The sequence below is a fragment of the Eubalaena glacialis genome, chromosome 4 (genome assembly GCF_028564815.1).
Source record: "Eubalaena glacialis isolate mEubGla1 chromosome 4, mEubGla1.1.hap2.+ XY, whole genome shotgun sequence".
NCBI classification, from domain to species: Eukaryota; Metazoa; Chordata; class Mammalia; order Artiodactyla; family Balaenidae; genus Eubalaena; species Eubalaena glacialis.
In genome coordinates, this window is record NC_083719.1 from 182,991,397 (window position 1) to 183,008,054 (window position 16,658).

Genomic DNA, 16,658 nt, shown 5'->3' on the forward strand with positions numbered 1-16,658 from the left:
CACATCACCCTGTTCCAATTCTGCCTATCACTTATCAGTATTTGAAACGACCATTTGTTGTTTGTTTGCTAGCATATTCTCTGTCTCTCTCCAGCTTCCAGCAGCTCCAGGAAGGTGGGAAATATTGTCCCTTCTGCTCTCTGCTGGACCTCCAGTGTCTAGAATAGTGCCAGGCACACAGCGATGATCAATGTTTGTTGAACGAATAAATGATCCAACAGGGGCAGACAGGGTAAGAACACAGAGGTGGGCATCAAAGAACTCGTGTTTAATTCCTAGCTCTGCTATGCACTGGCTGTGTGACCTTGGGTCAGTTGCTTAACCTCTCTGTGCCTCCATTTTCTGGGAGCATCTAATGAAATAATTCACACAATGTGGCTTGCATGGTGCCTGACAGCTACTTAGCCCTCCCTAAATGAGTCACTCTTACCAGGTCAGGCAGTATCCCACTCGTAGGACCAAATAACCTTCATCTCAGAGACCTCGCCAGGTTAGGACATGTGGAGCAGTCTCTCTTTTTTTAATGGCTGCATGCGTTTCTATAAGATGCATGTTCCATGTTTTATCTACCATGTCCCCACCTGCTGGACACGTCACCAACTCCTCAGGGCACATGGTTGAACATGAGTCTTTGCACACACGTGCAGATGCTTCTCTGGGTTAATTGCTGAAGGCTGGAGTTGCTGCTCTGTTTTTATTTATTTATTTATTTATGGCTGCATTGGGTCTTCATTGCTGCACGCGGGCTTTCTCTAGTTGGGGGGTTACTCTTCGTTGCGGTGCGTGGGCTTCTCATTGCGGTGGCTTCTCTTGTGGAGCATGGGCTCTAGGTGCGCGGGCTTCGGTAGTTGTGGCTCGTGGGCCCTAGAGCACAGGCTCAGTAGTTGTGGCGCACGGGCTTAGTTGCTCCGCGGCATGTGGGATCTTCCCAGACTAGGGATCAAACCCGTGACCCCGGCGTTGGCAGGTGGATTCTTAACCACTGCCGCCACTAGGGAAGCCCCTGCTCTGGGTTTTACTTGATGTCGTCAGGCTGCACAGCTGCTGTATATGAGTCCCGTTCCCCTCACCCCTATCAATACTTCATTTCATCCAATTTTTTTCCAGTTCTCTCCCAATCTGAAAAGTGCAAAGCAGAATCTCATTCTGGTTTGATTTTCCTGAGGCAGGACTGTGCCTGGCGTGTTGGAGAAACAGCCAGGAGGCCCGTGTGGCTGCAGCAGAGTGAGCGAAGGGGAGAAACGGAGGAAGGGAAGGCAGGGAGGGGATGGGTGCAATGGTTAGGCACGTAGCCTTGAGAGCTAGACCATCCTGGGTTCAAGTCCTGGATCTGCTCCTCAATAGCTGGGTGATCTTGGGACCAAAGACCCCAGAAAGGGGTACAGCGTCCTCATGCTTCCATTTCATCATTTGCCAAGTGGAACTGATGATACCGTATCTGCTTCATAGAATAGACGAGGGTCTGAGCAGGGGAGGGAAGAGATTTAATCTGTGACTTCTTTCAAAAACTCTCTTGGGCTGCCAGGGGCAGAGATGGAGGCCAGGAGGTCAGAGGAGACTGGGGTGGTCTCTAGACAAGAGGTGACAGCCTCTTGTGAGAGTCTGTAATGCCCTCCACAGCTGGGCTTGTCAAATCCTCATCCTAAACCCCTGTGGTCATGTAGATCTCATTATTTCCCTTCTACAGGTGAGAAAACAAAGATCATTTCTTATTAGCGCCACAGCTGATAATGATGGAGTCAGGATCATGCCCCCCACACCACCCCCAACTTTACCCAGGTTTTCCTTTCTCACTCTTTCTTCTTTCTTTAAGAACAAGGATGTACTGATGTTGTTTATCCCTGCTCCGACCACAGAAGTAACACCGTTTACTGCAGAAAATTTAGAAAATCTCAACATACTAAAAAGAAAAAATGAAACTTGGCTGTTATCTTGCCCCAGTGTGCAAACTTCTAAGGGTGCTTCCTTTTAGTCTTTTTTCTGTGCAATTATACACATTGTAATTTATTTAATGGCAGCATAGTGTTTTTCAAATTCATCCTCTATTGCTAAGCACTTAGGTTGTATCTGATGTGTTGCTGTTATAGACCAGGAAATAACACCCTTGTAGCTACTTGTATGTTCCCATCCACAATTATCTTCTTGGGGAAATGTCCTGGAATGACTAATCAGAGGTCAGATATATATTATAAGGTCTTTCTTTCTTTTTATGCTTCTTTCTTCCCTCCCTCCCTCCCTCCCTCTTTCTCTCTCTCTCCCTCTCTCCCTTCCTTCCTCCCTTCCTTCCTCCCTTCCTTCCTTCCTTCCTTCCTTCTCTTTTACTAATTTAAAACAACTTTATTGGAAATATCGATATAAGCCTTTTATATATCAAGTAAATTTTTACACACAAATACCCAAACGAAAAACTGAAAGAAATGGACACATCCTTTTAGCAAAGTGGCATGATGGAGGTTCTTGATGCAAAATATTGTCTGATTAAGTCCTTCCTGTGAGTGACTCACTGAATGAGATTACCCTATTTCTTTTTTTTGTCCTTAGAAATATATTGTTTCACTTGTTGATTCTGGATTCTCAGATATATTCAGGATTTCCTCCCATGAAGCGCCTAGTCTGAGATTTTTATCTGTACTGTCAATGTCACATCATCATTAGCTCCAGGGCTGCTCTCTCTTTGCTTTTCTTCTTTCAATTCTTATTAAGGTGAAATTCGCATCATGATCATGAGGTTTGGGATGTATCCTTTTGATGCAGATTACCCAGTTCTCAGACATCCAGTTCCCCCAAGATACCCACTGTGACTATTTTGATGGTTTTCCTTTCAGTCATTTTTCTATGCACATGGGTACATGATCTTGAAACACCTGCTTTGCTTCTGCCCTCATTACAAATTCAATTTTGTTAATTGCTAAAGTGAGGGCAAGGGGTTTCCTCCGTGGTGTGTGCGTCTCTGCAGCTTTTCTGATGCCTAGGACAGCCTGGCACACAGTAGGGGCTTGGTAAGTGCCTATTGGATTAATTCACGAACAATACATCAAGACTTGTTTTATTTTTCAACCCAGCATGCTGACATCGTGACACCTTCTTTGTGAGCCTGTGACTATGGGTGTGAAATAATCAGTTCAGGTGAGGAAACTGAGGCTTGGTCTAGGGAAGTGACTGGCCCAAGCAGAGAATCTGAGGGCTGGAGAGGGGAACAGAGGGAGAGGCTCCAGGTAAGAGTCCCGTGACACCCCACACACACACCCCGGCCAGGAGGAAGGTTCTTTGGCTCAATGTCAACTCCGCAGAAAGGCGAGAGGAGATGATGATAAATCTTTCTGCATAGAAAATTAATAAGGAGGAAATTTATTTCAGTGGCATGTGGATGTACCTCTCCCTCCTCTCTCCCTCCCCCGGGCCACACACAGGATGGAGTTGGGAGGGATTTGAGAACGGGGGACAGAATGGGGAGCCCAGATACAACAACATATGGGATGTTCTCCCTAGAAGGGCAGCAAGAGAACAGAGTCTCATACCAGTGTGTAGGGAGGGGAAACCAAGGCCCAGAGTAGAGGGCACAGACCCACCTCATCCCTCCCTGTGTCACCCCCTAGGGTCCTCCATGTAGGGTCCACTCATTTGGGTGAAACCCGTGATCCCAGCTCAGCCCCCGTCTCCAGGCAGACTTCCTGACCCCGGTTTAGCGTACAATCAGCATCAATTGGAGTTTCCTATGATCACGTGTGTGCATGCATGCTCGCACACACGCACACACACCAGATTACAAGGGAAGAAGGTCACTCAACTAGGGATAGTTGGTGCTCATGTGGGCTTGAGACCAGAGCCTGTAATTTTTTAACTGCAGGCATCTCTCTCTCTCTTCTCTCTCCTTCCTTCCTTCCCTCAGAACCATTTAAACGATTACAAAGATGCTATTTTTATCTCAGGGAAAATTTAATTATAGACATTGACCTTTACATTTTCTTCCCAGGCTCACGTGCTGCTGGCCCAGAGTGTGAGAGGCTTCCATGAGCATTCTCAGAAGAGAAACGTCCTCTAAGTCAGAAACTCGAGATGTGCAAGGGAGAGCAGAGGCCAAGGGTGGAGGTCCAAGTTCATGGTACGGGAGGCACGTCGCAGCCCTCAGGGAGACCTCGGAGGGAAGGTATTCCCTTTTTTGTTGCCACATTTTGGAGCTGAGGTCAGGAAAGTCTGGTCTGCACTGGTTATGGGCGTGGTCTTTTCATGGGTTACCCACCTGTCTCTAATTGTATTTCCTTTTTTCCCTGGACAAATCTTCCGAGGTCTGGCAATAGTAGGAGCTCATTCAATGGTTTGGGACTTCCCTTAAACATTTAATTATTCAACAGATATTAAATGCGTGTCAGATGCTGTCCTAGGTTTCCTAGGTTGGGAGGAAATGGTGAACAGAACGGAATGAAAGTCTCAGTTAACAAGAGCTGACATTGTACAGTAAAAAATAAACAAGTACATATGTACAGTGGGTCAGATGGTGGTGAGAGCTAAGGGAAAAAAATCAAGGAGCAAAAGAGGATGAAGATGTGTCGGGAGGTAAATCTGAAACAGGGTGGTCAGGGGAGGCCTCAGTGAGAAGGTGGCATTTGAGCAGGCACAGAGGGCACAGCCCGTGCAAAGGCCCTGGGGCAGGACTGTGCCTGGAATGTTGGAAGAACAGCGAGGAGGCCCCTGTGTCTGGAGCAGAGTGAGCGAGGGGGAGAGAGGGAGGAGGGGAGGGCAGGGAGGGGACTGGGCACGTCACACAGGACCTTGTGGGCAGAGGGGAGGACTTGGGCTTTTACCCCATGGGAGGTGGGAGCCCTGGAGGGTTGTGGGTAGAGAAGGGGGTGGGGCCTGACTCAAGTGCTCACAGGTGCCCTCTGGTGACTGCTATGGGCAGGACAGACTGGGAGGGGGCAAGGGTGGAGGCAACTGCCCTGGTCCAAGCTGGCAGTGATGGAGCTGGACCAGAGGATATAGAAGATGGAGGAGAAGTGGGCACTTTCTGGATAGATTGTGGAGGCAGAGCCAATGGAGTTTTCTAAAGGACTGGTTGTGAGGTGTGGGGAAAAGGGGAAAGTGGAGGATGATACTAGTGTCTGAATTGAGCACCTGGAAGGTTGGAGCTGCCATCAGCTGAGATGGAAGGATGAGGGAGGAACAGGTTGGTGGGGTAGGGGTGAGAATCAAGATTTGGCTTAGATGTGTTATTGGGTGCCCACATGGAGATGTCGGGGGCAAGTTAGATATTAGGAGTTCAGGGGAGAGATTCCTTCTGAAAACATAAATCTGGTGGTCAATGATGGAAGAAGATATTTGAATCCATGGGGATGGATTTGTCCAGGAAGAAAAGGAAGAGAGAAGATGCCTGAGGGCTGTCCTGTGTCTAGAACCTGATCAGAGAAGGAGAGAAGTTGGCAGAGGGACTGAGAAGGTCCAACAGAGGGGACAGAGGGAAACCAGGTGGATGCACGTTCCCAGGGGCTAAGTGAGGACATTGTTTCCAGGAGGATGAGGGACGAGCCAAGTGAGATGCTCCTGGGAGTGAGAGGAGGTTGGGGACTGAGAGGTGATTGGTTGGTGTGCACACTGGGAGGTCACCTCAACAAGGGCAATATCAGGACAGTGGTAGGAAGGGTTCACCACTGAGATTTATTTTATTTTATTTTTTTATTTTATTTATTTTTGGCTGCGTTGGGTCTTTGTTGCTGCGTGCGGGCTTTCTCTAGTTGGGGGGCTACTCTTTGATGTGGCGCGCGGGCTTCTCATTGCGGTGGCTTCTCTTGTTGTGGAGCACGGGCTCCAGGCGGGCTTCAGTAATTGTGGCTCGTGGGCCCTAGAGCACAGGCTCAGTAGTTGTGGCGCACAGGCTTAGTTGCTCCGCGGCATGTGGGACCTTCCCGGACCAGGGCTCGAACCCGTGTCTCCTGCATTGGCAGGTGGATTCTTAACCACTGTGCCACCAGGGAAGTCCCCACCACTGATATTTTAAGGAAGGACTTTGCCTCGCTGAGCCTCAGATACCCCAACTCTGGAGTGAAAGTATCAGTGGGACCCCCCCCCCCACCAAAGTCAGTCTGAGGATTTGGTGAGGTCATGTGCTCAGCACACAGTCTGCTCGGTAAGGCAGAGATGGTATCACTAGATTATTGTCATTACAGTTAGGAGTGCTATCTGTCCACCTACCATCCATCCACTCATCTATCCATCCACCCATCCACACACCCACCCATCCAGCCACCCACCCACCCATCCATCCATCCATCCATCCATCCATCCATCCATCCATCCATCCATCCATCCACTCACCCATCCACTCACCCATCCACTCACCCATCCATCCACTTATCCATGCATCCATGCATCCATGCATCCATCCATCCACTCACCTATCCATCCAACCTCTACTCATCCATGTATCCAATCACACATCTGTCCATCCATCCATCCATCCATCCATCCATCCATCCATCCATCCCTCCATCCCTCCATCCCTCCATCCCTCCATCCATCCACTCACCCATCCATCCACTTATCCATCCATCCATGCATCCATCCATCCGTCCATCCATCTATCCATCTATCCATCTATCCATCCATCCATCCATCCATCCATCCATCCACCCACCCACCCACCCATTCATCCACCAGTTTTTACCCATCCATTCTTCCACCCATCCTTTCAGTGTCTACACATGCTGGACCCTATGCTGCATTCAGTCTCCAGGCCTGTCTTGCTACCTCCCCTAGCCCCTAGGCCTTGCCCACCATCATCAACCTGAATTTGTTGAATGGACCAGAGCCAGCCAGGCTGTACCTCCCTGCTGTCTAGCTGTGGGCTTTGCTCAGGATCGGGAAGAGCTCCCTCCAACCAAGCCCTTCTCTGAAGGACCAGTTCTGGGGTCTAAGTCTCAGGAGCCACAATATTTATATCAGCTGAAAATTCTTTTGGGGGGCTTTTCTGGCTCTTGAACAAGGTTAGAGAAGCCACCCTCCCCTTGCACCCCAAACTCTGCTCACTGATACCCTCCTTGATCAGAAGACCTCTTAGCACCAGCATCGAACATTTCTTTATTTGGATCACTTTGACTTATTTCTGTTTCTCTCACCATCCCCTGAGAAATGGACAGCATTGGATAGTTGGGGAAGCGGAGACTACCACAGAAGTGTCTTGTCCCAGCTCTGCCCTGCTTTGCTGCATGACCTTAAGACACATTCCCTCTCTAATTATTTCAGTGTTTAATATACAAATGTGTGAACTGGCTAATTTTTTTAAAGTAACGTTTAAATTATCAACCATTGAAACAAATGATTATATTTATTGGAAAAAAAAAAAGACACATTCCCTCTCTGAGCCTCAGTTTCCTTATCTGTACAATGGGGTCACATTCCCCCAACCTCAAGACTAAATGAGTTGTGCATCCAAAGCACTTAGCACATAGTAGATGCTTAATAAGTACCAGCTCTTATTATTATTTGTATTACAGCCCCCGACACATAACCACTACTGACATTGAGATGTGTGTTCTTGAGACATTTTTCTGTGCATAGAAACGGTCTGGAGATCGTAAGTGGGATCATATTTAAAACCACTAACTGCAGATGAAATAATAACAACAATCATTAGATCTCCTAGCCCACAGCTGGGCACTTTATATCCTGTTAAATTCCCCCCAACAGCCCGAGAAAGAAGATTTCTTGTTTTCCTCATCCTCATTCACAGAAGAGGAACAGGCCACGCGGTGAGAAGAAAGGCTGGATGCGGGCCCACATCAGCCTGAGTCCAGAGGCTGAGTGATGGGCCAGGCCAGCCACCGGGGGAGGCATGGAGTCCCTCCTGGGGCACCCTGGGCCAGGCTCTACCCCAGCCCCGTGTCTTCCCCCAAAAGTCATGGCAACCAGCTCCTTCGAGATGCTAATTAAGGCAAATAGGAGATGATTCCCACCCTCGACCCTCCCCTGAGAACTAAATGCCAGGAGGGCCCTCCCTCCCCTGACCCCCTGTGCAGGCAAGGTGTTGTGGAATGCCTGTGGCCAGAGGGACTCCGTTTCCCCAGGTTGCATCACTTGCTATGAGGCTGAGTCCCTGGGGGCTGAGGATGGGAGTGGGGAGAAGGGGTGAGCTCACTGGCTCAGAGATTGCAGATGCCAACCATGGGCTGGGCGCCAGGCACTAAGCACTCTCCATACACCATCCATTCAATGTTTTAAAATTTTTGGTCTTAGATATTTCTTTGTTTGGATAGATAAAGATGAAACGGTGTATACAAGTCAAGAGCAATGCTTAAATGGCACCTGCCTCATGCCAAGCCCCATTTTCAGCACCTGATTGGTGTTAATTCATTATATCCTCATCCAAACAGCTCTCTGAGGTGGGCATCATCATTCCTGTTTTGTAGATGAGGCCACTGAGGCACAGAGAGGCTAAGTGACTGGCCCAAGGTCACACAGCTGGTCAAAGGCAGAGCTGGGCTTTTAACCATCGTGCTTTTCTGCCTTTCAAGGTACAAAAGAGTTCACAGGGGGAAAAAGGAATCCCCCCAGGGATAGGTCATCCAGTGCCCATCCCAGAGTCAGCCAGTTTTATAGGTCCCTGTGTTCCTTCCAGGGTTGACATGTGCACACATAAGCACCTGTGTGTATATTTTTCTTCCCTTCACGGTTTTTTTTTTACACATGTGTGTGTACTCAAATGCTATCCTGCACTTCCCTTGCTATCACTTAACAATACGCCTTTGAGATCATTTCTTATGGGTACATGGATTCTCACTTTTTATACATTTGCCAACTACTCCACTGAGAGAATAAACCAAGCTGTTTTTTCTTTTATTGTGGTGAAATATATGTGGCATAAAATTTACCATTTTAAACACTTAAAAATGTACAATTCATTTTTGTAAGTACATTCACAAGGTTGTACAACCATCCCCATTATTTACTTCCAGAACTTTCCCATCCCCCCAAAAAGTGACCCCCTCCCCATTCTCAATCACTCCCCCTCCCCTCCCCCAGCCCCTGGCAACCACAAATCCACTCTCTGTCTCTGTGGATTTGCCTGTTCTGGACGTTTCGTATAAATGGAATCATACAATGTGTGGTCTTTTTTGTCTGGCTTCTTTCAACGAGCATAAGGTTTTCAAGGTTCATCCATACTGTATAATATGTCAGTGCTTCGATTCTTCTGAAATTAAAAATTATTGTGGTAAAATATGTATAACAAAATTTACCATTTTAACCATTTTTAAGTGTGCAATTCAGTGACATTAAGTACATTCACATTATTGGGCAACCATCCCCACCTCCACCTCCAGAACTTTCTCATCTTCCCAAACTGAAACTCTGTCCCCATCAAACACCGACTCCTCCTCCCCTCCCCCACCCCCTGGCCCCCACCATCTACTTCCTGTCTCTATTGATTTGACTCTTCTAGGGACCTGCTATGAGCGGAATCAGACAGCATTTATCTTTTTGTGTCTGGCTTATTTTATTTATAGTATTTTTGTGGTTCATCCATATCGTAGCATGTGTCAGAATTTCCTTCTTTTTTTTAACATGAATAATATTCCACTATATGGATGGACCACATTTTGTTTATCCATCACCTGTCGATGGACAATTGGGTTGTTTCTGCCTTTTGGCTACTGTGAATCATGCTGCTATGAATACATGTGTGCAAGTTTTTGTCGGAACACCTGTTTGCAATTCTTTGGAATATGAGACTGTTGTAACTGGTTCGTGTGGATGGACATATAGGTTGCTTTCCATGTTCTTTCTGCTTTTGGAGATAGTGCTGCAATCAAACATCCTTGCCAGCTCTCTGCCTTTGGCAAGTCATGTTTTCTCTTGGTATATTGGTCTCCCCACCTATACTATGGGGCTGATAATACAGACATCCTACCTTGTAGGACTGTGAGCGAATTAGTTGTGGAAACTGTAATAAAGGCCTTGGAACAGGGCCCAGTACATAGTAAGTGCTCAATTAACATTACTCCTCTTGGGACATTTGTATGTGCCTCACCCTCCTGCCCCCCTCCAATGTGACAGATTTTGAAACTCACAGCCAAGAGACAGCTGGCAGGAGGAAACACGTGGCAGGGGATGCAGGTTGGTATTTTACAGGGGTGACGCTGGCCCAGGCGGCCACAAGGGTCCTGACAGAGAGAGAACAGCCACACACACTCCCACATGGACCCTCTGACGAGTGGCCTGGGCACATCCCCAGACAGAGGTGTAGCGGCCGAGACTCACTGGATGTTATAAGCCCATCTGCCTCCCTCACAGGCAGGAGCAGGGACGTATATGGGGGACACAAATGCCACAGTGACATCTGGACCCAGCACCCCTTCACTTAAGCCCAGCTCATTGGCCCCAGAGAGATAGAGCTCTGAGAGGCCACCAGAGAGGGGCTAAGCAGGATAAACTTGGGCTCTGAGAGGGAATGAATCTGTTCATTGTTTGTTCATCCATCCATTCATTTACTGGCGCTGTTCTAGGTGCTGAGACACAGCAGGGAACAAGATGGCCAATTGTGGGCCCACTGCCTGGTGGCTCATACCCCTATTTGACAGATGAACAAACTGAGGCTCAGAGGAAGGCAGAGGCTTGCCCAAGGTGACACAGCTCTAGCAGGAGACATGGACGTTGAACAGGTAAGTCATCCCTGACAAATACAGGGATTTTTTACCAAATGGGGATTGGAGCTAAGAAGAAAATGAATGGGGCAGAGGATAATTGGGCATGTGTTCAGATAGGGTGATCAGGGAAGGCTTCTCAGCAGAGGTGACGGTTAAGTTAGGTTTGGCCAAGAGTTTGGGAAACAGTGTGTCAGGCATTGGGTACAGCATGTGCAAAGGCCCTGGGGCAGGACTGTGCCTGGAATGTTGGAGGAACAGGAAGGAGGCCCATGTTCTGGAGCAGAGTGAGCGAGGGGGAGAGAGGGAGGAGGGGAGGGCAGGGAGGGGACGGGGCAGGTGGTGCAGGGCCTTGTGGGCTGTGGGGAGGAATGTGGACTTTATTGAGAGGGTACTGGACCTATGGAAGGATTTGGTGCAGGAGTGACAGGATCTTCTGATTCAGGTTTTAAAGAGACGCCCCTGGCTACCGTGTGTGAGACAGGCTGACAAGCACAATTCATTCGTTTGTTCGTTCATTCATTCCTTCTTTTTTTTCTTTTTCCTAAATATTTATTTATTTATTTGGCTGTGCCGGGCCTTAGTTGCAGCATGCGGGATCTTTAGTTGAGGCATGTAGGATCTAGTTCCCTGACTAGGGATCGAACCCCGGGCCCCCTGCACTGGGAGCGCAGAGTCTTAACCACTGGACCACCAGGGAAGTCCCATTCCTTCATTTATTCTTGAGTCACTCATTGAACAAGCCCCACCTGCAGTCATGATCTGTAGATGAGAGAACAGGATCCAAGATGGGTGAGGTCACTGATCCAAAGTCATATGGTGCATGGGTGGCACAGCTGGGTTTCGAACCCTAGCCAGGCAGGCAGACCTGTGTTCTGGTACCTGAGTCACGGGGACCCTCACGGAGGCGACTCCCTGGAGGGGTGAAAATTCCATCGAGATGATGCATACTAGGAGATGGGTGCCTGCTGCAGCTGGGGCTCAACAGGCGATCGGAGCTTTGATGGTGGACACACAGGGAGGGGCATCTAACCCAGACTGGGGTCAGGGGACGTCATCAAGAGGGGCTTCCTTGAAGAGGTGACATTGAAGCTGAGACTTGATGATTGAAGAGTTGGCCAGGTGAAGGGGAGGGAAAAGCATTTTGGGTAGAGGAACAGCATGTGCAAAGGCCTGGAGGTGGGAGCAAGGTTGGCCTGTGAGAAGCATGAAGCAAGTTCAGAGGCTCAGAGTTTAGCCTGGAACGGGGGCCAGATGGGGGAGGGGAATGAAGAGGAAGAGGATGGCTCAGGGGGTGTGGGGGCCTCCTAGGCAGTGGAAAGAGTCTGGGATTTAGCCCGGGGGCAAAAGCAGCCACAGAAGGATCAAGCAGAGGAAGGAGAGGATAGAGTTTGTGTTTTTAAATGTCCCTCTGGGGACTTCCCTGGTGGTCCAGTGGTTAAGACTCCGGGCTTCCAATGCAGGGGGCATGGGTTCTATCCCTTGTCGGGGAACTAAGATCCCACATACCGCATGGCGCAGGAAAAAAAATGTCCCTCTGGTTGCTGAGTGGAGGATGGAGTGTTGAGGAATGCATTTGTGGTGTCCCCCACTCCTCACAGTACCCCCAAATCCCTCCGTCCATGCCAAGTAACAGGGTAGGCAAAGTGGCCCCAGCCACCTGCAAACATAAATGCTGATGGTGGGAGAGCAGGCCAAGAGCTGGGAGGCAGCCAGGCATTGGGACAGTCCCCACTCCAGTTGGCAAGGAGAACCCTCCCTGGTGGGCCCAGGTTGGGGGGCAGCCAGTGGAGGCCAGGTGTGGGAAACCTCCCCCTCCACAAGAGTCCCAGGCCATCTGTCCCTGTGCCCACTTTGTTTCATGCACACCGTCACCAGGTGGGGGCATGTCTGTGGGTGATGGATGCCAAGGCTCTGGCAGCTCTGGGAACAGAACCCAGGTGCAAGACGCAGCTTAGGGTATCTGCCAAGGTCTGGGGGACAGAGTCGGAACCAACCCTGGAATTGGGTCTGGAAATAAAATGGATTCAGCTTCAGAACCTGGGCCACAGCAAGGGGGGCCTGGAGAGGCCAATATCCACTACAGCCAAGTCCTACTGCATGGCAGGATGTCCCACATACCCCTTCATACAATCCACAGACTAAGTCCATAGGGTGAGATATCTGTTCCTTCTTCACAGAGGAGGGAATGAAGCTCAGTGTAAGAAAGCAACTTGCCCAAAGTCACACAGGGAGGGAGCAGTCAGGCCAAAACTTGAACCCTGTCTGTCTGGGTCCAGGATCCATCTTACTGTCCTTCCCAGGAGGGTGTAGAGAATTTTCTGTGAGCAAAAGCAGCCTCTTAACCCTGGACAGCAAACATGTAACATACAAACAACCATAGTCTGTTCAGTTGCCTATGACAGACATCACTAACCAATAACAGAACTCTATCACAAGGAGACAGGACCCAGGCATCACTAATAGATTGCAGCACTCCTTTCCCTGCAGAACTGGGACTCAGGCTCAGAATGCTTCTGAACACAGACCCCAAGCAGCAACTTCCCATCAATGAACAGATGTGCAGTCGGGGTTGTGGGTTAAACACAGGCTGGCTCTTTTCAGGAAATGTTGCTCCTTCATCTTCTAGATTGACATTCTTAAGCCACAAATTTAATCCCTTTCCTGTTAAAAATCCCTTCAGTTTCTTTTCATTGCCCCAAGGACGAAATTCAAACTCTTTGCCCTGCCTTTGCCCTTGCTGTTTCCTCTGCTCTGCGTGCCATCTCTTAGCTTTTCAGAGAGGTCCCCCACCCCCCGCCCCCTTGACTAAAGTTTCTTCCACACGTACCCCTCCATCATATTACCGTGCTTTTATCTCTTTGTAGCAATTGTCATGATCTGCAATTACCATCTTTATTCTTCAGTTTGCTTGTCCCTCCCCCAAGGCAGTGGTATGTTCTACGTGCTTTGGGGCCCTCACTCCAAACTCCCAGAGGAAAGAATCTGATTGGCTCAGCCTGCTTCCCTGGTCCAATCTCTTAAGACAGGAGGGTGGGGTAACACTGTGAATGAGACAGGGGGCGCTGTGCTAGTGGGACTGAGGGGCAGGGGCAATTGTCAGGAAAAGTCCAGGGGCTGGGCATACTCCCTGCAGATAGGGTATTATAAAAGCAACAACAAAAACAATACAAAGAGCTAATAATAATAGCAAATAATCATAGCTAATATTAAAACTTTAATATTAAATTATTGCCTGTATTTGGCAGATAGGGAAACTGAGGCACAGAGAGGGTGTGCAGTGTGCCCAAGGTTACATAGTGGGTACTTGAGTGTTCACTAGAAACCTCCCTCCCCAGGAGGATAAACATCTGTGGAAGACCTGACCGAGACACGACTCCACCTGTAATAGGCAACAGGGCATGAGAATCCCTTCTCCTGGAGGCTGAGCCCCTCCCCTTCCTATCTCCTGGGAGGGCCCCAAGGACAGTTCCTTCCCCACAGCATCTCACATCCTCTGTGACCTTCATCCAATCTTGGCATGGCTCCGCGAACACGTAGGGCTTCAACTCCGGAGCAATTATAGTCTCTTTGTGGCCGCCCTGCCCCAGCCATTCTGCAGGGCCTGGCACCCACAGCTGTGGGTAAAGTTTGCGTGTCGAGGACAGGAAGTGTCTATCTTTATATTCCAGCATTAACGAGCCTCGATTTTATTGAAATGGCATTTTCCTTCTCCTCCTAATATACGAGAATGTATTTTTTTTAGCTCTTCTGCCATCACTTGATTCTCAAGTCTGAATTGTCTGAAGGCTTAAAACACTTCTGACTACATCAACATATTTTAACATTTTCTGCTCCTGAATGAGAAAAACTGAAAAAGGGGGGAAAAAGTGAAAACATTTTGATTGTATTAAGAGGAGTATGGAGTGCAAAAACAGGGAGGTGATGCTACCACTTTCTCTGTTTGCATCCTCACTAGGAGGAATGTATTCAATTCAAAAAACTGGTAAACTGGAGCATAGGGAAGAAACAGGCAGAATGGGGGTATAACACAAGTCCTTCATTTTTTTCACTCACAAGCATTTATCAAGCACTCAGTATGTGTCAGGTGCTGTCCAAGCTGCTGTGGCTACAAGTATGAAAAAGCAGATTAAAAAGTCCTGCCATCGTGACAGAATGTGTGGGAAGACAGATGTTAAGTGGTTAATTACGTAATTAACTATCACAATTAATGATTTAAATGCAAACTGTTTGAGAAGGGAGGGAGCCGGATGGAGGACTCCTCAGCTGCCGTATAAAGGATGAAAAGCAAAGCAGGAGGGAAGAGCATTCCTGGCAGAGGGAACAGCATGTGCAAAGGCCGTGAGTCAGGAAGAAGAGTGAGGGCAGAGCAGAGAGAGTTTGGCTGGGTGCTGGTGAGGGGGTTACTCTGGAATGCTCTTAAGAAGACAGATTTGGGGACTTCCCTGGTGGCACAGTGGTTAAGAATCCACCTGCCAATGCAGGGGACACGGGTTCAAGCCCTGGTCCGGGAAGATTCCACATGCCACAGAGCAAGTAAGCCCGTGCGTCACAACTACAGAGCCTGTGCTCTAGAGCCCATGAGCCACAACTACTGAGCCCACGTGCCACAACTACTGAAGCCCATGCGCCTAGAACCTGTGCTCCGCAACAAGAGAAGCCACCGCAGTGAGAAGCCCGCACACCACAACGAAGAGTAGACCCCGCTCACCACAACTAGAGAAAGCCCACGCGCAGCAATGGAGACCCAACGCAGCCAAAAATAAATAAGTAAGTAAGTAAATTTATAAAAAAAAAAAAAAAGAAGGGTAAGATTTGGAGCATGCGAGTAGTAATCAGTGGACCAATCACTGAAAGGAAAAACATTCGTTTGACAAATGTTTATTGAGCATCTGCTGTGTGCCAGACCCTGAGCTGGGCAAGGGGGCCACAGGGGTGACCAAGACAGGGGATATTGCCTTCTTTTTTACAAATGAGGAAACAGAGGTTCCAAGGGATAACATGACTTGTCCAAGGCTGCAGAACTGCCAAGTGGCAGGTGTGTCTGACTCCAAACCCTGGAATTCATCGATTCTCCAATTCTGCTCCTTAGACTGAAAGCTGAGGGCTGCCTGGAGGCGGAGGAGAGGAAGTGGGGGAGGGAAGGGCAGAGGAGAAGGAGGAGGGCGAAGAGAGACACATTTCCTGAGCAGCCTCCAGAGAGCAGGACCAGGGCCAAAGGAGGGAGGTTAAAGAGAGAGGTCGGAGACCGGACGGATTAAAGGAAAAACTAACTCTTGGCATCGTCCAAAACCAAGGCAGCTCTCTCATACAGGGAGTGGGGGTCCCATCGCTGGAAGCATTCAAGACTGGCCTGTGTCAGGGAGGGGTTTCTGCTCTGGGAAATCCACTGACCTTCCAGGCCCCTCAAGAGCCAGCAGTGCAAGGGCAGAGGGGACCACTAACCCGAGACCACTGGGCAGCATTGGCTCAGTTTGACTCACTGAAGCCTGGGCTGTCCTCAGCCTCTCTATGCCTCACCTGTAAAGTGGGAGCAGTGTCAGCACAGACCTCCCAGGGCTGTGAAGGGTCACCAGAAAGCGCTGGGAACAGAGTCTGGAACAGAGAGTGTGCTCAGGAAATGTCATTTCTGGTGATGCCTCCAGCCCCGGTCACTGGTTGGCTGTGGTTGTCACTGGGCCTCGGCAGGGTGTGGCACACACTGGGAGTGGCTGGGAGTGGGCAATGGGCCTCTAGGTTTGATGTCATTGGTGTCTCCGGCTCAGCATTCTGGGGACTCCTGCTCAAGTGCTCAGGGTAGAGTGGGCACCTGGTTACTGAGGCTTGGGGGCACAGGCTGGCCTGCCTGGGGGGCGGGGGCTCCCACACCTCAACCTCGTTACACAACACCTGTGGCACAGCTGCAGGAGCCAGAGGACTCAGGCGGCGGGCTGTGGGCACCACCCCTTATCGGGGTTAAGAATATAAATGTGTCCCCACTCAGTCCCTTCAGGTTGCCCAGGCCCCAGAAAGACTGCAAGGGAATTG

The 16,658-nt window shown here is 49.2% G+C and overlaps 1 protein-coding gene across 1 annotated transcript in view; it reads left to right on the top strand.

Moving 5' to 3' along the window:
- Positions 1-16,658, top strand: part of PTPRS (protein tyrosine phosphatase receptor type S) — a 161,555-nt gene that overhangs the window by 30,473 nt on the left and 114,424 nt on the right. Inside the window, exons 2-3 of the mRNA XM_061190682.1 lie at positions 3,974-4,147; positions 10,494-10,649. Of these exons, the coding sequence (XP_061046665.1) occupies positions 10,569-10,649 (81 nt within the window). The 5' untranslated portion in view covers positions 3,974-4,147; positions 10,494-10,568. The remainder of the gene's footprint in view (positions 1-3,973; positions 4,148-10,493; positions 10,650-16,658) is intronic.